This window comes from Drosophila ananassae, chromosome 3R, assembly GCF_017639315.1.
Source record: "Drosophila ananassae strain 14024-0371.13 chromosome 3R, ASM1763931v2, whole genome shotgun sequence".
NCBI classification, from domain to species: domain Eukaryota; kingdom Metazoa; phylum Arthropoda; class Insecta; order Diptera; family Drosophilidae; genus Drosophila; species Drosophila ananassae.
Genome location: NC_057930.1, coordinates 17352153 through 17371896, shown reverse-complemented (window position 1 = coordinate 17371896; position 19744 = coordinate 17352153). Strand labels below are relative to the sequence as shown.

General features: G+C 48.0%; 2 protein-coding genes across 2 annotated transcripts; one reads left to right on the top strand and one right to left on the bottom strand.

The window, feature by feature from the left end:
- Positions 1-2241: 2241 nt before the first annotated feature.
- On the bottom strand, positions 2242-3491 carry LOC6497124. Its single transcript, XM_001962670.4, has one exon. The coding sequence runs from the start codon at positions 3463-3465 to the stop codon at positions 2530-2532; it is 936 nt and encodes a 311-aa protein (XP_001962706.3). The 5' UTR covers positions 3466-3491; the 3' UTR covers positions 2242-2529.
- Positions 3492-6504: 3013 nt separating this feature from the next.
- LOC6498394 (WD repeat and FYVE domain-containing protein 3) lies at positions 6505-19583 on the top strand. Its single transcript, XM_001962671.4, has 17 exons — positions 6505-6672; positions 7869-8434; positions 8492-8846; positions 8903-9089; positions 9146-10471; positions 10536-11551; positions 11608-12187; positions 12246-13438; positions 13499-16857; positions 16915-17018; positions 17075-17987; positions 18044-18230; positions 18287-18490; positions 18548-18649; positions 18712-18846; positions 18909-19023; positions 19078-19583. Exons 2-17 carry the CDS (start codon positions 7901-7903, stop codon positions 19241-19243), a joined length of 10476 nt encoding a protein of 3491 aa, XP_001962707.1. The 5' UTR covers positions 6505-6672; positions 7869-7900; the 3' UTR covers positions 19244-19583.
- The last annotated feature ends 161 nt before the right edge of the window (positions 19584-19744 follow it).

Sequence of the window (19744 nt, the reverse complement as noted above, 5' to 3'; positions counted from 1 at the left end):
GTTCCATGAAGGCATGTTGATTACAGCCTTTTCGAAATATCAATGAACTGGTGGATTTCCAGAACTCTACCTGCGCTCAACACTTAACACTTTTGGCCAAGATCAAACTACAAGATACTCAAAATTAGCAACTGAAACTTGTACTAAAACTAACTTCTCAGAAAAGACAAAAATACCTAACACGGTGGCGTGTACTGGCCATCTTCCGAATAGAGTCATAAGCGCAGCAGCAGCCACAATGCCGAGAAAAAGCTTCCAGTTCGAGGCTTTTGTGTTCGAGACAGCGGCGGAAATTATTATTAATTGCTTGGAATGCCAGAGAGACCCCAGCCCCCGTTCGTGCCACTAGTTCTTGGCCCGGCTTGACTTCTAATGGCTTCCGTTGGCGTGGCCGGGGTTTTGCCTAGTAGCTCTTTGATACCACTGGGTTTCCATCCATCCAATCATTTCGATGACGTAAAGAGTCACTTTTCATGGCCAAAACAGGCCGAGCCTGAGTTCTTGGCCCAAAAAATTCTGATCTGAGCATGTGAGTTGTAATTCGTTTGTTGTAGTTGTGTTTTTTGCGTTCTTGTTGCGTTGGCTTACCGCGGATTATTTGGAGTACCGGGCGGTTCATTGGCCTTGGCTGAGACAGACTGGCAGCGTGGGTAAGCCGTTTCAACTTGCCTGCCGAGAGATCTGCGAGTTTGCCCAAGCGTGTCCAGATGGTCGTCATCTGCCAACACAACTGCAACAATTGCAGCTCCACAATTCTCCGGCTGGAGCCAGGGAATTTTGCCAGCGACTACGACAACTCCCAGCAAACTCGACCAGCGGAAGCACTGAGCGTAAAGTTGAAAGTGGAGTGCAATATACACTCGTAAATATTCCTCACTACACATATTTTAAATTCCTAAAAAAATGCATTTAAAGAAATATAATAGGTCTTAAAAATTGTACGCCTAGAACTAGCAACATGTACTTTTAATTTCATTTTTTAAATGACTTAATGGTTTAGGTCCCTATTTCCTTGTAAATTTCTTCCAATGCATTGTTTTAACTTGAAAGGTGGGTGCACCAGGTGCGGGTGTCTGGAAGCCCTGGACCTAGGTCCCCAAACCGGGAAAAGCGTTGGGGAACAAAAGCCGTGCAACAGCAACTCTCCCATTTGCTTAAATGAGTTTGAATAGCAGAACGAAAATGCTGTAACAAAGGTAGAGGAAAACGTTGTTTTTTAGTTGCTTGGTTTGTTGCCGGTTGGCATTGTAGTGATTTTCGCCAGGCAATTGGCGGTATTTTGTGAAAACGCTTTGCCATGCAACAGCTTCTCAGCCCACAATTGAACTCTCAAGTATGTCAACCTCCTCCGCTGGCCAACAGAAACGAACAAAGTCGTGAGACCAAAGAGGCATTGTTGACATTTGCTTTATTTTCAAGATAATATTCGCATAAAAATTACTAAAATTCTACAAAAATTATCTTAAGAACTGCGCTAAACTTCTGAGGAAACTACACATCCATGCAATGCCTTTGAGTTTCTAGAAATTGTTTATTTACTTTGACACATGCAGATTGCAACCCGGCTTCATATTGTAACCACAAGTCCTGAGGTAAATAAAATAAAAAAAATATTGAGCTCGTGTTTCCGTAAACGACCGTTTTCGGTCGGGCCCTTTAAGTTCTTATTTATAGACCAGAATTGACTTCTGCCGGCTACTGTCTGCCCCGATCCGTCTCTAATTTGTTTATAGCAACTGTTGCCATCATTAGGATCTGGCGTTGACAGCTCCATGGACTGCGACGGAGGTCTTCGCAGAGGCCACATACATATGTGGCATCAATTTTTGTATATTGTTTGTTGTTTTTTTGAGCGATGCCGCGTGGCTACTGGTGGCATCATGCGGCGACAGCGACTCAAACTATTCAAACTCAGATGTACATACATATGTCTGCCCTAATGATTCTGACCCTGAACGAATTTGAAGTGGTTTCGGTTGCCTGTCGCTGGAAGACATAAACACGTCCAGAGGCCCAGTACCAAGTCCCAAGTCCCATTTTTTCCCTCGATGTGGTAGTTCTATAATTGCAACGAATGAGTTATAAATTTCCTATCCAGTTGTTTCTACGGTTGTCTCAGCCAACAGAAGCAAAACCCCGCATTTTTTTCTTAGATGGGGAGCGATTTTTGTGGGATGATGTAAAATTGGGTGACAGATGACAGCAGGGAGCACATCGATTATAAATGATCAAACACAGCGCTTTGGGATTGGGGCTCTGGAGATATTATTACATTTTTTAATATATATTTTTAGGGTGTTATAATTTTGAGGCGTTGAGAAAAAATGAGTTCCTGCACCTCATCAATTGTACACATTTTTGATGGGGATGACAGGTCGAATAAAGCACGAAAGTGTTAAAAGGGTAAGTCTCTACGAAAATAGATACAGTATTCGAAAAGAATTAGTGTCAAAGTTCATAAAATACTGATAATAGTTTAAGATTTTTCTCGTTCCTCTAAAAGTAAATCTTCCATTCTTCCACTCGTCTTTAGACATCCACAATCGAGGTCTCAGATCCAAAGTCAACGGAACTCCAGCCCAAGGCATTGGACACCAACATATGAACCTGCCGAACGGACACTCCCGATTTCTCCAGCTCCTCGACAATCAATTGGTACTCCTTCAAGCCTCGCAGATTCCGCAACAGTCGCCGGAACTCAACACCACGGATGAGACGCACCGAGTTGGCCAACTGCGAGTCTGAAGCATAGAGACGGAGGTACATATCCCTCAAGGCGGCGCGGGGCAGGGCATCCCGAAGATCCTGGAACAGGCCTCGAATTCCCTGGCGACGGTTGGGAAGCGGACTGGTTGGCGGCTCAGATGTATGGACATTCAGGAAGACCCTCACAAACTGGATGTAAACGGTGGGATCCAGCTGGAGCTTTTGGCAGATAAAGGCCAGCAGGATCTGGTGCTGCTTGGAGGACCTTAGGCGTGACACCTGCTCCTTGAAACGATCGCTGCGCAGCAATTTAATCAGGTTTCGCACCTGGGGATCCTCGGCAGCGTTGGCAAGGATGTTAGCCAGACGGGAGGCGGGCAGAAGTGGACGAGCCACGCGGATGAGGTTGGTCAGTCCACGATGACCATCAGTTGGGCAGTTTTTGTTTTCCTTGACCAATAATGGATTTTCTGGAGAGGTTTCAGGAAGGAGAGTGGTAGCCTGGCCCAGTTCTTCTTCCCGGAGCAGTCTCAAGTTATCCGACTCTTCATATACCGGGAGCCAGTTGATCTTGTTGGCCGTAAGGACATCCTGGTCCTGGGAAGAGAGCTCAGGCAGCTCATCATAGCTAGCAGGGAAACCAGAATCAATGATCGGTGGAGTGGTGCCTCCCACAAACTCTTCGGTGACCTCCTCCACGGAGACTCCCAAGGCCAAGATCAGGCAACAACTGAGGACGACGATAAGCGACCGGATCATGATGAAATCAGTGAAAGAACTGTGACTTTTGGGACGAATGTATTTCTCATTTATAGCCCCTGCCACATATTTGCTGTTTAATAAGCCCATGTTTGCACTGGAATTTTCGCTTGCAAATACTCAGATTCAAAGTAAAGAATCAACAAGAATGAGGCACCCAAAAAAATAATATGGAACAACCTTGTCGGAAAGCCATCAATCTCTCAACTTGCTCCATCATCACGGACAAGCTGCATCGAAAGCAACAGCAAATAATCGTCATTTCTTGTTTTGAATTTGTTTTCAGCTTTTTATTGATGCGACAATGTCTTAAATCGATTCAAACATCAATAAAAATCATCCATGCTTCGCTGCTTAGGAGTCTGTGCCTTAAGCCGTTTAGACTTTTTAGTTGCTAGAGAATCCCAGTTAATCTTTTTAATAGCTGGACAAAAAACATTAATGTAATGGTTTAGCATTTTCATTGCACTGTAGAGTATTGGAAAAGGACATCGTTTGTCCGATTCTACAAGGATTCTGAAGGAAGGCTGCTATTTATTGTCTTATCTTAAATAAGATGAAATCCTACATTTCCTCGAAACATCTGATATTGTATTCTTTATTTAAATTAAAATAAATACACCAAGAGTTAGTACCCTTAAAACTCTAAACTCGAACTAAGCCACTTCAAAGTCCTCTCACGTATTAACGCGGTGAACCCCTCTTTTGGCCATAACCTTGGCCGATTCCCATCATCCGGATGGTCCTTGGTGATTTCGTTAAGCATACCGTACCGTATCAAATCCCGAAAACAAGTTAGTTGCGATATGAAATCTTTTATACCCCATAAAAATCTTTACCAAAAACACCATCAAATGAAATTTTATGTTAATCCGAAAAGCTGAGGATAAAGTGTCTACCGTCTCAATTTGAGGCTCACTCCCCAGTGGCATGAATATTCATGAAAGTGTCTTTAGGGAGAACGGAGACAAGTATGTATCCTTTTTCCCTTGCCCCTGGCATGGAGTCCTGCCAATTCCGATACGCAAATGTTTCGCTCATTGTCAACAACAAGAAGATGAAGTGCCGGGACAAGAAATAAAAGTTTTTCGCACACAAAAAAGGGGGAACCCCAAGCCTAATGATTCCCACATGAATTCTGTGTAAATGAATTTCGGTCTGACGCCTTTTACATTTTCCTAGACGGAGGTGAGAAGAAGGCCAAATGGCTTGTCGCAACTTGAAGACGACACGGGCTTAGAGAAATGAGGAAATTAAATTATGATTAAATTATGATTTAGTGTCTAAGAAGTCGTAAATATTGCTCTCATTATCAATGGATTGGCGTATCCGTTTCAGCTTTTTTGGGTGAAGGACCAATAAAAAATAAAACATATCATTGTGATTTCCCATCAATTGTTTGTGTGCTTCGATGTGGGACTATCTTTGTTTGGGAGGCAGAAATATTGTTTCCATTTTTGTCAGTCGCTTTTATATTTATAGCTTGAAACGAAAAATCCATTATTATATTGCCGCATTTTCCAGTCTCCTTGCCACCGGCCATCCCTTCCCATCATAACTCTTATGTGGCAGACAGAAAAGTTTTGGTAGCACCTTGGAAGGTGGAAAACGCGGAGTGCCAAGCCCCAAAGCCCCTCCGACTGGTGCTGGGCACATAAAAAAGCATTAGAGAACTTACCGGTGAACTTATGTACTACTATGTGTGTGGCCATCGGACACCCCCAGCCGGTGGAGGAATATGAACAGTCACGCAACGGCCAGGGGGCAAGTAGTAGGTGTGGCGGGGCGTGCCGGAGCCAACGCCCAAAAGCAAACTATTTTTGGGGATCCTGCCGGTCCGACACTCGGACAGCCCAGACATAAAGGATTATCCTCCCCCGGGCCCCGACAGCTGGATAAATATTTAACGCGCCACGCCTATACTTTTGCACCCCTAATTGATTTAAAAATGTAATTTAATCTGCATTTCGTTTTCGGACTGAAATTGCATTTGGCTTCTGCCTGACAGTCCCCCCAATTTGAAATTGGGACACATGGACGTGAGCTGCATTTGATTGCCTTGTCATTCTAATCCAATAAAGCCGCAGCCGACCCCCTTTATCAAACGAATCAACATCAAATGGCATCATTATCAAAACATGAACAAGAGCACAGAGTTCGCATTCAATATGCAAATAATTTTGTTGGCATAACTGACTAATATCTGTTGATGTTGACAATTAGAACGTGTGCGAAATCAGACACAAATGTTAATAACCCCGAACCGAGGAAACACAATTGGCAGATGCAGGCGGTGACAATATTTACCACAGCAATTGTGGGGGTCGCTAACCAAATTAAAAGCTTTTTGCAATTTTGAATTTTAAACAGGATTAATAGGATAATGAAGTAGGCTTCCAAGTAATTATTAGGAGGTAATTTTAATGAAAAAGTTTAAAAACAAACTATTGGCAATACTAATGTTTCAATATTTTATATTCAAATGTTATATGATTAATAAACACTTTTTAACCTTTGAAAAAAGACGGATTTCATTGCAATTGATCATTAAACATATCAAATCTCTCTTAAAAGTTTAAGTTAAGCTTTTTCAATTTACTTTAATTCAATAGCATTAAAAAGCATCTATCATCAGATTGACTTTTCGCAAAATGTAATCAACCATGTAATAATATACAAGGGTTATTATTTTTCATACAATTTTATTTCTATTTTTACTTAAAAAAAACAAAAACACTTATTTAAACAATTACAATAAAAGTTCTAAAGAGATTTAAATTTAAGATAAAATAAAATTGTTATTTTTATTCGAAAAGATATGCGGTAGCATTTTGGTTTTGGATTGTAACAAATAAATATTTGCACAGAAATGATATTTTAAATACATGACAAGTTTTATGATTTACAAGCTTTTAAATTTGAAAATTAATCGAATTTAAGAAAGAATCGATTGTTGACTTAGAAGCAATCCTAAAAGTGGTCGTTATCCAAAACTAGGCAAAAAAATGGATCAGCTGATAATAAATCGCCGTTTTCCAACACTTTTTATTTTGGTGTTGTAAAATTCTCACGGCAAATGAACAAAAAGAGAGGAAAAAACTACGAGAGGCAAAGCAAAAATTTGCTTGAGTTTTCATCTCAAGATTAAGATGTAAAATCGAGTGGAAAAACACACAATAGCCACAATGCAAGCGATGCGAACTAAATGTAAGTGTTGGCCCGATGGAATATGCAACGAAAGTGTGTGTTAACATTCAAATATTGCACCTGAGACTGCTGTGGGCTTCATAAGGCGGGGGAGGAGGAAAAATCAATAAAATTGTCGTGGAAGCGCGATTGACACGAGCAAAACAAAACCACCGATGAAAGAGAAGGCAGAGTGAACCCCCAAAGAACCACTACAGCCGTTAGCTGCCCCAAATGCGTTGGCTCCCCAAAGGCAAAGCAGCCAAACATGTTGCTCCAGTGGGAGGGGAGTTCGGGTAAACAAACGCAATAGGTAAACTCCTAACAGCTGTCGCAGGTATCGTCGATGAAAACATAAATAAATATTGATTGTCGCCGCCCACTCTCTCGATCACTTCCCACAAAAGGTACTTGCTGAGGCAACGATCGCACGTTCATTCACTCCCCGAAAGTAAATACCCGAAGCGGCGCAGACACACAGATACAATAAATGGCAGTTTTGTGTGATTCACCTCCAGCGGTCGCTAATTAAATCGGTGGCGAGTGCTACGACGGGAATAGAATAGCAGTGAAAACAACCGAATAACACTTGCTGCAATGTGCGATGATGTGATTTCCGAGCAGCTTAGGCAGCCCAATTGATGGGGATACCAGTTAGATGTTGTTTGTGTGCAAATTAGGCCAATCAAGTAACTTTTCACCCAACAAAAACTGGGGATCCCAGCTCAGAAAACAACAGTTAACCATTCTGCGTTTAAATTTCATTAATTTGTTGTTCTCCTTCTTTTTCGCCTAAGGGTCAAGATAGCTGAGATCCACTGTACAACATAAATATTGATATTTGGCACTCATTGGAAAGGAAATTCCTAAGCCACCTGCATTATACGAGAATCAAAGGGAATTTTTAACAACTGATATCAACAGGTTTTGAATTAAGTCAAGTTCCCCCTTATCGACAGTGAAGCCTGGCTACAGTGTCATGGTCTAAGCATTTTATACGCAATTTCCAATTCAGAAAGACTGATAAACAGTAACCTCGTAACTCATGATTAGCATAGTTTAAGGTCAATGAATAATGTTGTTCCGATAGCTCTAAGAAGTTAGTTTTAAAAGCACAATGGCAATAAAAGATATGCATTTATTTTTAAGATTTTATTTTTACAAAGTAAACACCAAAAGTTACACTTTTTCATATATTTGTTTAATTCTAATTCTAGTTTAAACGCAAGGCATCTATAATACCCCAGACATGAATGTAATGCGCAAGCTGCGCGGCGTTGCCAGCGCAGGAAGCGCCAGTGGCAGCGGCAGTGGCGACGCCCCGGCAGCCAATGGATCGCCCAGGCCCGCCGCGGAGTCCAATGCCCCAGCCTCCGCCAACGGACGAGTTGGGGACGAGACTTTGTTGGATGCCCGCATCCAAATCAGCCTGAGCACTTTGAAGAAGCTCTTCAACGAGTATACTCATCCAAAGGAACCCCTGAGCGAACAGGAACGCGACAACAAGCTCTACGACATGCTGCCCCTTTTCTGCAAGGTTTTCGGCAGCTGCCCGGCCAACGAAATGAGCGAGAAATTCTGGGACGTGGTGGCCTTTTGCCAGCAAGTATCCCGCCTGATGGTCAGCGAGATCCGGAAGCGGGCTTCCAATCAGAGCACCGAGGCTGCGTCCATCGCCATCGTCAAGTTTCTGGAGGTGGAAACCACAGAAGAAACCAGCAGTGGATGGATGCTTCTCGCCACCCTGAACCTGCTGGCCAATGGAGATGTATCTCTGATTCAAGTAAGTTTGTCCTTTTTATGGTTAGTTATTATCTTCATTCTGGATGTTCTCTTCCAGGTAATGACTGCCGCTGCAGTGCCCTCAACGCTGGTCAAGTGCTTATATCTATTTTTTGATCTGCCCATCGTGGAAGATGATGCTCCAGCACCTGATGGTGGAACCATAAGCGATTTCAACGCCCATGAGCGACGGACTCTGCTCCAAAAGGTCTTTGTACAGCTCCTGGTCAAGCTGTGCTCGTATCCTTATCCTGCCGAAGAACTGGCCCGGATGGACGATCTGACGTTGCTCTTCTCAGCCATCACCTCACCCTGCCCGATCCACAACATTGTGTGGCGCAAGAATGCAGCCGAGATCTTGACCACCATTTCCCGACACGGATTGACAGAATCCGTCGTCATCTACATACATTGTGAGTGTTCTTAAAAACTACACTGATTTACTAATAATATCAATTTAAATATTTAGCCAAGGGCTGCATGGCACTTTGTGTGGACAATATGCAACGTCTGACATTTGGAAACCCATTGGAAATTGTTGAAATGTTCGTCACGGTATTTTGCTTCCTCAAAGACTCCAGTCAGGTGTCCCAAATACTGATGGACGACTTTCGCGCCTCACAGGGCTACGTCTTTCTTTGTGACTTTCTGCTGAAGTATGTAACTTTTTCTTTAAGGTGGGACAAGTCTAACTTTTAGAAATCATTCTTAGGTTCGATACTAACCGCAATCAGTCACTGGAAATACAGGCAGCCATTCGTAACTTGGTTCTGATGATATCATCGCTGTGCATGTGCGGATTCTATGAGCTTCGTCCGCCAGCAGCCCAGTTTAACACTGCGTTTAAGCTGCAGAACTTCCAACTGCCGCAATCTACATCCCGAGAGACATGCGTTAGGAATGTATATGCATTCCAGGTGCTGCAGAATGTTTTTCTTAAGTCAACAACGCCGGCGCTATGCTGTACCATCCTGGACGCCATTTCCCGGGTCTATCACTCTGAAAATGCCAACTACTTCATCCTAGAATCGGAGCACACTTTGAGTTCTTTCGCGGAGCGCATTCACCTGAAGAGTCCCCAGATTCAGGAGAAGTTTTTCGACCTGTTGGAGTTCATTGTCTTCCAACTGAACTTCGTGCCCTGCAAGGAACTGATCAGTATGGCACTTCTGCTGAAGCATAACCAGTCGACAGCCTGCAGCATATTATGTCTCAAGTCCCTGCTAAATGTTCTGCGGCACAATGCCGTCTTCAAGGACGTTTACCGCGAAGTTGGAATCCTGGAGATTTTCGCGGGCTGCCTGACGCGCTACGCCACTCACGTACATGATATCACCGAAGGTGACGAATCGGTGGTAGTGGAGCCAGCAGAAAACCAGGAACCGGATCTACAGGACACTCTCGGCAAGCTAGTTCTTGAGGCGCTCACAATGCTCCTAGGCGGCGGAGCCAACAACAATGCTCAGCTCTTTCGTGAATACGGCGGAGCCAAGTGCGTTCACGAACTGGTGAAGTTCAAACACTGCCGACCTCAGGCTCTGGGGATAGTACGAGAGCTGATCCTGTCGGCTGGCGGCGACGACGACATGCTCCACATACTCTCGCTGATGCACGGGGTGAGCCCCTTGCAAGTGGAATTCAAGATTCAGATACTCAACATGTTGCTCGGTTGCCTCAAAGACTCGCACCGCACCCGCACTGTTTTCCGCAAGGTTGGCGGCTTCGTGTACCTCACCAGTGTGTTTGTCTCTCTGGACGGCAGCATGGCCCATCTGCAACCAGGCATCCCCCAGCAGGACCTCATTCTGTTGCTGCAGATTGTCTGCCAGACTCTCGCCACCGCCATGCGCTTCGAGCCGGCAAACGCCAAATTCTTTCATCAGGAGATTAGCAGCACTTCGCTCTGCGATACCCTTCGCCTGCTAGGATGCTTTGGAGGTTCTTCCTCCCTGCAGGACTTCACAGGAACGTATGAGCCGCAACAGTCGCTACTTAAGTATTACCATGAGATTTTCAGTGGCGACATACTGAGTGTCAGGTAAATAATTTATTTCCTATTTTTGCAAAGAGGATTCTAACCCTTATATTCAATTACTCCCCAGTTTCTCGGATGACATCCCATACCCTCTCTCTTACGTGTGCGTCGTCTTTCGGCTACTCTACAGTATTGCGCTGGATAACTTCGAGCCCCCAAACTTGAGCGGCATTATTACACTCTTCAGTGATCCGCCGCCGAGCTCGCGTTCTCCAAGCAAAGAACTAGCGGCACCGGTGCATCCCAGCCAGCTTAATCTCACGCAACCCAGTCCTGAGCCACGGATTGTGCATCCAGGTGTTGTGCTATGCATGCTGCAGCTGCTGCCAGCTGTGGAGCTTGACACCGCTCCTCTCCAGGCGATGCAACTGCAGGTGTACCTTAGTGAGGTCATAAAGTCGCTGGTGCGGAGCGAGCGCAATCAGCAAATCATGTGCGACCATGGGCTGGCTGAGAAGCTGCTGAAGTTGACGCGCCGGGCGCTAGCGGAGGAGTCGCACCCGCTGCACGTTCCCATGCAGTACATCCTGGAACGCCTGGCGGCCCAGGCTCTGCAGCCCACAGAGCTGCGTCAGTTTTTACGTCTGGGTGAGCCGCTTTCGTGCGCTGACATCGATCTGCAACGGCCGTATAGACTGGGCGGTCCCGTGCCACTGACCCGGATAAAAACACTTGTCTCAATGACTACGCCCCGCGATTTTCGCGCACATGGCTCGAGCACGCTGCCCCCCTTCGTAGAGCTGGACATGTCGGCTGAGGGATTCGGTTGCCTGTACTTGCCCTCGTTGGCACCTCAAGCTACAGCCACGGCCGGTGGTACCATTGACGCCAACACCATTGGTGGCATAGGAGCCGGCGATCGTATCTTTCCACCGCAGACTGGGCTCACCTACTCCACCTGGTTCTGCGTTGAGAAGTTCTCCGATCCCAAGACAGATCCTCATTGTGTGCGCCTTCTGACGCTAGTCCGAACTATTCACAATCCACGAGAGGACAACCTGGCGTGCCTGTCGATTCTACTTTCTGCGCGGGACAAGGCAATCGTGGTGTCAACCCAGGAGACTCTGGTTACTCCAAGGAAAAGTAAGTTCATCAGGAGAATAATATTGAAATGGATCTAAAATTCTATTGATTTTCAGGCATTGGCGATTGGGAGCCAGAAGGATCTGATGACGGTATCGCTCGCATTTGGTGCCCCGATCTCTTGCATGAGGGCCAGTGGCATAATCTGGTAGTGGTGCTCAACCGGGCCGTGCTGAAAAACTCCAGCTTGTCGCTGTATCTCGATGGAGTCCCAATGCATACCCAGAAGTTGCACTACATCGCCCAGCACCCGGGGGCTAGCAGTGCCAGCTTGACATCAGCAACTCAAATCTTTGGTTACATTGGCACGCCACCCATTTGGCGGCGCTATTCTCGACTGTGCTGGAAGCAGGGAGTATGCCATCTTCTCGAGGACGTTCTCACGCAGCAAACAGTGCAGACTATCTACCAACTGGGTCCCCACTACATGGGCTCTCTGCAAGCGCCCCAGTTGGGCAAGCAGGCGGAACCGTTGGCCCCCCTGGTGCCCGAAGATCGAGTCCTGCTGGGTCTTAACGCCAAGGCAGTGTCCAAGCTGACCCTGGTCAAGATCCGAAAGGTGTACAGTCGGGCGGACAACAAGAGCATTGCCAAGCAGCTGAATATGAATTCTCACGAAAACGCCACTCCGATTAAGTATGTTTACACAGAAAAAAATTTCTGCTCCAAATTTAATCTTCTTTTCCTTTTCCAGAATTTTGCACAACTCAGCAGGTCATCTGGCCGGAGCTGGTCGATCCCTCGGGGGAGTAGTGGTTGGATATCTGGGAGTGCGCGTGTTTAGCCCCCATCCTGTGTCAGCCATGATTGACACTGTGGGCGGGTGCAACGTCCTCTTGGGCATTATCGCCATGGCCCAGGATGTGGAGTCCTTGTATGCTGGCGTCAAAGCACTAACCTGCGTTGTGCGCAGTAATCGAGCCGCTCAGGCTGAGATGGATCGAAAGCGATGCTACCAAACTCTAGGAATGTTCTTCAAAAAGAAGAAACACCTCCTGAACTCGCACATTTTGCACCTGACATTCGGGCTGGTGGGCACGGTTAACAGCGGCCAGGACATGTCCGCAATTCCGAACGTAACTGCGTTCCAGGATCTGCTATGCGACCTAGAAATCTGGCACAACGCCCCCAATGGTCTGCTCCGATCTCTTTTGGAGCATCTGCTAGAGCTGGCCGTGGAGTCCAGCGAAAAGAAGCAGAACGTAAAGATTATGCGGGATCTGCAATTGCTGGTCAAGTTGCTGCACATTATCACCCAAATCCAGGATCATTCGACGCGCGAAATCCTCTTCAGCCTGCTAGAAACGCTTCTGGGAGGTCAGCCACGCCACACCGATCTCTTGCTGTACGGCCAGTATGTGGCTGCAAAGCTGCCGCGAATGCAGGATGGGAATCTGGAGCGCAGCATTCCACTGCCCAGTATTAAGAACCTTAGTGATGACCAGGATGGTGGCGTGGCCCAGAATATTTACTTGCGGAACCGATGTCTCTCGCTGCTCCATGGTCTGCTCTTCACGCCTCGCAACACCGTGAATTATGTCATATGCGACGACATATCGAAGACTCTGGGAATGGACTGGCTGCTCCTCTTCATGCAGCCACACGTCCACTTCACCACCGTCATCATTGCTGTGCGCATTCTGGTGGTGGTCTGCGCCAATGAGAGCTTCCTGGTGCGCTTTAGGGATGCGACTCACAACGGAGGCTACCTGCGCTTCACAGAGATGGTGTCCCAGCGCAAGATGCTAGGCCTGGGTGCCCAGCAGCTCAACCAGCGACCCACCAACGGCACTGGCACTGTGATAGTGGCCACTCCTCAGAACACCATTCAACATCTGCCAACCCAGATCGCAGGCGAGGTGCGGACTGCGGCATTGAATATACCAGGTGAGCTTCATAATCTTGGGTGGTTGGCTCAGTAAAACATTCAATTCATTTGCTCATCAGGTTTCCAATTGCTCGAATGGTTGATGCAGCACCATCTGGACGTCCCTGAGCTGTACTTCCTGATCACCGCTTTGATCATGGGCCAGCCAGTAAAAGTACTGGCCACGGAGCACACCAAGTTTGACCTGGACCGGGTCTGGTCGTTCCTCTGGGGAGCACCAGTCTCGGCCAACACACAGCTACCCAAGCTGAGTGTCTGTCCCGAAGGAGTCTGCGTCCTCCTGGCCATGGTTAGAGCCATAGTGCACGGCGGGGAATGTGCTCCCTGGCTGCATAGCCACCCGGAAACTATTATCCAGCTATTGTTCAGCTTGTATCAGAATCTCACCGATTTTTCGCCCGTGATGATGGCTGGCGATGTGGTCACCTCGCTGGTAGCCGTGCTCTTCCCTCCGGGATCTCGTGCGGCGGACTCTGAGCCGAACAGCGGAGCCTCCACGCCCACCGACGGCACAGGCAGCAGCTTTGTCCTGCCACCGCTGGAAGCACTGCATGGTGCTGCCCCGCAGCCCAAGCTTGCCGCGCACCCGGTTAGCAAGTGCATCATTGACTTCTTGCGCGTCATTGTGGTCGACTCCCTGGGTCTGAACATGCAGGGGAAAACAACGCCTGTTATTGATCTCGTTCTGGACGCAGCACCCGACACGGCGGAGCTTCCGTTGCAAGTCCAGTACCAGACGCAGATCATTATCGCTCTGATGGATCATTTGCTGGCCGCCGACGTGCTCGTGGGTGAACAAGCGGCTCTACCGTTGGTGCCGCTCCTTCAAAGTCAGACCCAACACATCGCCCCGAATGTCTTCTATTTGACGGCACGCGTGGTGGACAAGCTGTGGCAGGGTTGCCTCGCCCGCAACCCGCACGACATCTTCGACTTTGTCATAAAGCTGATCGCCCAAGCCAAGCGCCGATCCTCGTCCCTGTCGCTGGAGCACCTGCATCATTCGCTCAACCGCAGCATCCTCTTCCTTCTCTCCCGACCCACCGACGACTCACGGGCTGAGCAAGTAAGCGTACTGGATGCCTTGCACAAGATCATCCAGCACCGCCTCCTCATCTTTGGAGCCGGAAACCACGAGCTGGAGTTTGTCGGCTGCCTGACCTACTGCCTGCTGCAGTTGACGGCCGACATGAAGATCGTGCTGGAGCCGGCCACCAGCCGCAACACCACCTGGCACGTGAACCCACAGACAGAGACCACGGAGCCCAAAGACGAGGATCTCAACCAGCTTCAGGGCCACAACCTGATCGTTGGCGCGGCCTTCCGAGTGTGGGAGGAGCTGTACGTGTGCAAAAAACCAGCCATCGAGGAGGTCTTCAAGGTGTCGCTTACGGCCCCGCAGCCCAACTGCAAGGCTCCCGATCTGCAGACCACTCGCGAGCAGGTGATGGAGCTGGCATCGAGGCTGTGGTTCAACTACGTAGAGGCAGAGCGCAAGGCCTCGTACCGGGCACCCATGGAGCTGCACACCCAGATTCAATCCAAGATCCAGAAGGTCACCGGGGGATTGTCGCGCCTCACAAGTCGCACTAAGACCAAGAAGGAGGAGTTGGTGCGTACCAAGTCGAATATGAGCCGTGAGGCTGCCTACGAGTCCACAGGTATCCATGTGCAGCTGGTGAAAGACTTGCTGGAGCTGCGAACCAAGCAGTACCAGCAGATGCTGCAGCACACCCACCGCTATGTCTACCAGGACTGGGTACAGTCAGAGACGGAGCTTACGCGGGAGCGAGGCCTCTGGGGCCCCGCCGGCTGTTGCTCGCTGGACAAGTGGATCCTGGACACCACCGAGGGCCCCCACCGCATGCGCAAGAAGACGATGCGCAACGACGTTTTTTATCTGCATTATCCTTACCGCCCCGAGCTGGAGCTGCCGGACAACCGCCAGCTTAAGTACAAAGTGGCCTCCAGTCTGGACAGCAAGACATACGCCTTACACGGGCAGCAGCAACCACGCATCTTGGCCGAGGCAGAACAGCACTCCGTACAGCAGCAGAGTTCTTTGGAGGCAGTGCATCAGCATCGACTGGAGGCCAGCAGTTCCACGTCCACACCCCCGCCGCCTGTGTCCCCGAAGCTGGGAGGGCATGGAGCGGCCTCCTACAACCAGGAGTCTGTTGATGGCAACGCGCCCGAGGACGACGAAGAGGAGGAGGACACCTCCATGACCAGTGACAATGAAACGTTTTTGCGCTTGCTGGAAGAGCAGGAGAAGATTGGTTTCATGTTCCGCTGCGCACGGGTCCAGGGTCTGGACACCTTTGAAGGCCTGTTGCTGTTCGGAAAGGAGCACTGCTATATCGTAGATGGGTTCACGCTTCTCAAGAACCGTGAGATTCGCGACATTGATACCCTTCCGCCAGGAGCCTACGAGCCGATTATTCCCAATTCCGGGGGCACCTCCTCGACCACCTCGCGAGCCGTGGGCCATAAGCTACGGCAGTGCTCCAAGTTCGCCTACGAGGAGATTCGCGAGGTGCACAAGCGCCGCTACCTTCTCCAGCCCATCGCCTTGGAAGTGTTCTCGGAGGACGGGCGCAACTACCTTTTGAGCTTCCCCCGCAAGGTGCGCAACAAGGTCAACCAGCGTTTCTTGGCACTGGCCACTGCCCTGAACGACAACGCCCAGCAGTCGGTGGCGGGACAGAAACGTACAGCCAGCGTGGAGCAGACGGCGGGCATCTTCAGCGGACTGATCGGCGAAACCTCGGTGACGCAACGCTGGGTGCGGGGCGAGATCTCAAACTTCCAGTATCTCATGCACCTGAACACTCTGGCGGGGCGCAGCTACAACGACCTGATGCAGTATCCCGTCTTTCCCTGGATCCTGGCCGACTACGACTCGGAGGAGCTTGACCTGTCCAATCCCAAGACGTTCCGAGATTTTTCGCGTCCCATGGGTGCCCAAGCGGACGAGAGGCTAGAGCAGTTCCAGAAGCGCTTCAAGGAGTGGGATGATCCTCACGGGGAGACTCCGCCCTACCACTATGGCACTCACTACAGTTCCGCCATGATCGTTTGCTCATACCTGGTGCGACTGGAGCCCTTCTCACAGCCGTTCCTCAAGCTTCAGGGCGGACACTTTGATCTCGCGGACCGTATGTTCCATAGCATTAAAGAGGCCTGGCTCTCGGCCTCCAAGCTCAACATGGCCGACGTCAAGGAGCTCATTCCGGAGTTCTTCTACCTGCCTGAGTTCCTGAGCAACTTTAACAACTTCGACCTGGGAACCAAGCAGAACGGAGAGACCCTCAACCATGTCATTCTGCCCCCATGGGCCAAACAGGACCCGCGGGAGTTCATCCGATTGCATAGGAGCGCCCTGGAGTGCGACTACGTTAGTCAACATTTGCATCTGGTTAGTTAGATTCTTTGAAAATTGTAGTTCAAGATGTATAACGCTATATCTTTCCAGTGGATCGACCTGATATTCGGCTGTAAGCAGCAGGGTCCAGCCGCCGTGGATGCCGTCAATGTGTTCCACCATCTCTTCTATGAGGGGAATGTGGATATTTACAAGTGAGTCTCTTTATGGTAGAAGTTCGATTCAATCCTTATATGATTATCTATTCCAGCATTGATGATCCGCTCAAGAAAAATGCCACCATTGGCTTTATCAACAACTTTGGACAGATACCGAAGCAGCTCTTCAAGAAGGCACATCCTGCTAAGAAAATGGGTAGCTCCCGTCACTCGGCGTTGATCGACCCCACGTCATTGATCCAAGGCAACAGCACAGTTCTCCAAACGGACCGGCTCTTTTTCCACAATTTGGATAACCTCAAGCCCAGTCTGCAGCCCATCAAGGAACTAAAGGGTCCAGTCGGCCAGATACTACAGCCCGATAAGACGGTGTTCGCCGTGGAGCAAAACAAAGTAATGATGCCGCCATCGTATACGAAGTACATTGCCTGGGGATTCGCTGACCACTCCCTCCGGGTGGGTCTGTACGACACGGATCGGGCGTCGTTTGTCTCCGAGGCAGCAGCCCAGAACTCTGGGGAAATCCTGACATGCGCTTGCCCCAACGCCAAGATGATAGTCACGGCCGGAACCAGTTCGGTGGTGACCATTTGGAAGTTCGACGCCAACCGCAAAAGTCTCAGTGTAAAACACTCCCTACACGGGCACACCGACGCCGTAACCTGTCTAGCGGCCAGTGCCGCTTACAACGTGATCGTGTCAGGGTCGCGGGATGGAACTGCTATTGTCTGGGACATGTCGCGATTCACATTCGTGCGTCAGTTGCGTGGACATGCCGGAGTAGTCGCTGCCGTGGCCATCAATGAACTGACAGGGGAGATTGCCACCTGCTCGGCCACGTGGTTGCACGTTTGGTCCATTAACGGCGATCCCCTCTCCATGGTCAACACGTGCGTGGGCAGCGCAGACCGTATGCAGCAGATTCTCTGCGTGGCCTTCTCCCAGATCCGGGAATGGGACCAACAGAACGTGGTCATAACAGGTTCCACCGACGGAGTAGTAAGGGTAAGTAATCGGAAACGCAGTAGAAGAGAGAAATACTAATGCATACTGGTTTGTAGATGTGGTCGCTGGAACACACGCAGGTGCCCATTGATCGCAAGCTAAAGCGTGGAGTGGAGGTTACATCGCAGGACAAGCCAGACTCTGTTTCATCGGACGTAAAAGACAATAAGGGTGACAATAAAGACGAAAGCATTGACATCTTCAAACCCATAACGAGCTTCCCACAGCCTGAGGAAGAAAATGGTAAGTAAAAGTGAAATACTTACTCCTTTTCTGACATCTTAACCATCTTCTTGTAGATATTGTAAAGTCTGCGTCGGAGAGCAGCATCTCGGAGGCTTCTCAGCATAGTCAGGTGTCGACGAAGTCGGAACAAAATGCCAAGGAGGCCGCTCAAGCAGAGCGAAGAAAGAGCTCCATTTCAGGAGCCAAGAGTTTGCACGAAATGAAATCCGCCACGGTAGAAGCACCAGGCAGTAGCTCTGATCCAAAACACACAGAGGGTACTAATGATTCTTATAAGTTTCTGAAAAGTTTAATAACATCCTCCTCCTCTGTAGATGAACATGCTATACGACCGAGTAAATCGGATACTAGTTTGACGGATGGTTTCGTAGTTATAGACAATGATAGGCCGAGAGGCGATCAGGTTTTACGAAAAGGTACGAAAAGGAAGGGAACTTTTTAAAAGTATAAGCCAAAAATCAAAATCTGTATATTTTAGGATTCCGATGGCAACGTCAATTAATGTTCCGCTCAAAATTAACCATGCACACGGCATACGATCGTAAGGATAATGCCGAACCAGCAAGCATTACAGCGTTGACAGTATCCAAAGATCACAAAATCCTATATGTTGGTGAGTATAATATGGAGAGAAGGTTAATATAAATAGATCCTAATATTTACAATATTTTATAGGTGATGCGCGAGGCCGCATTTTCTCGTGGAGCGTTGCAGAGCAACCGGGTCGAGGAGTGGCGGATCATTGGCTAAAGGATGAAGGAGCTGACCAATGCGTTAAATGTCATGTGAAGTGAGTAGGAAGCAGTACCTAGCTTGGCAAGATATTCATAATTTACCGTTTCAGATTTACGCTCTACGAAAGGAAGCATCATTGCCGCAACTGTGGACAGGTCTTCTGCAATAAGTGCAGTAGATTCGAGTCTGAAATCTCTCGGTTACGCATCCTGAAGCCGGTTAGAGTGTGTCAGGCTTGTTATAGCCAACTGCGATCGAGTTCATTTGACAATTAGGGTAGACATATTCAATGTGTGGAAGTAGATCGCTAATTTATATGCGTTTATGATTGTTTTAAAAAGACATTGAGGACATTTATACGTTTAACTTACTTTTTTAATTGCATGTTTAGTTAGAAATAGTTTTTTTTATATTTTTTAACCAAATCAAGTTAACCTAACTTCAACACAAGGCTGTTATATGATTTTATACTTTATCTTATACATATATACTTTAAATCGAATTTTGTATATACCCACAACACGTTGCAATATAATTTATATTTCTAGATAATAATAATTTATTACACCCTGAATTTACAATTTGATCCACAATAAATGTTGCATATTAACCAAACGCATTGACAATTTCTAGTTATGTAAAATATCTATAAAATTAACAAGTACAAAACGCTTACTTCTGTCGCAGCCAAAGTTTTTGTACCCTTGCAGTTATCAATGAATTACTGGATTTTGGAGCCTTGATTTTTAGGGATCAGCTCCCAATAGTACCAAACA

What these genes read in the sequence shown, in the direction of transcription:
- LOC6497124 (XM_001962670.4), bottom strand. Translation starts at nt 3,465, where the DNA reads ATGATCCGGTCGCTTATCGTCGTCCTCAGTTGTTGCCTGATCTTGGCC.
- LOC6498394 (XM_001962671.4), top strand. Translation starts at nt 7,901, where the DNA reads ATGAATGTAATGCGCAAGCTGCGCGGCGTTGCCAGCGCAGGAAGCGCC. An exon ending in TGATCCAAAACACACAGAGG is followed by an intron (nt 18,491 to 18,547) that starts GTACTAATGATT and finishes CCTCCTCTGTAG; the next exon opens with ATGAACATGCTATACGACCG. An exon ending in CGATCAGGTTTTACGAAAAG is followed by an intron (nt 18,650 to 18,711) that starts GTACGAAAAGGA and finishes TGTATATTTTAG; the next exon opens with GATTCCGATGGCAACGTCAA.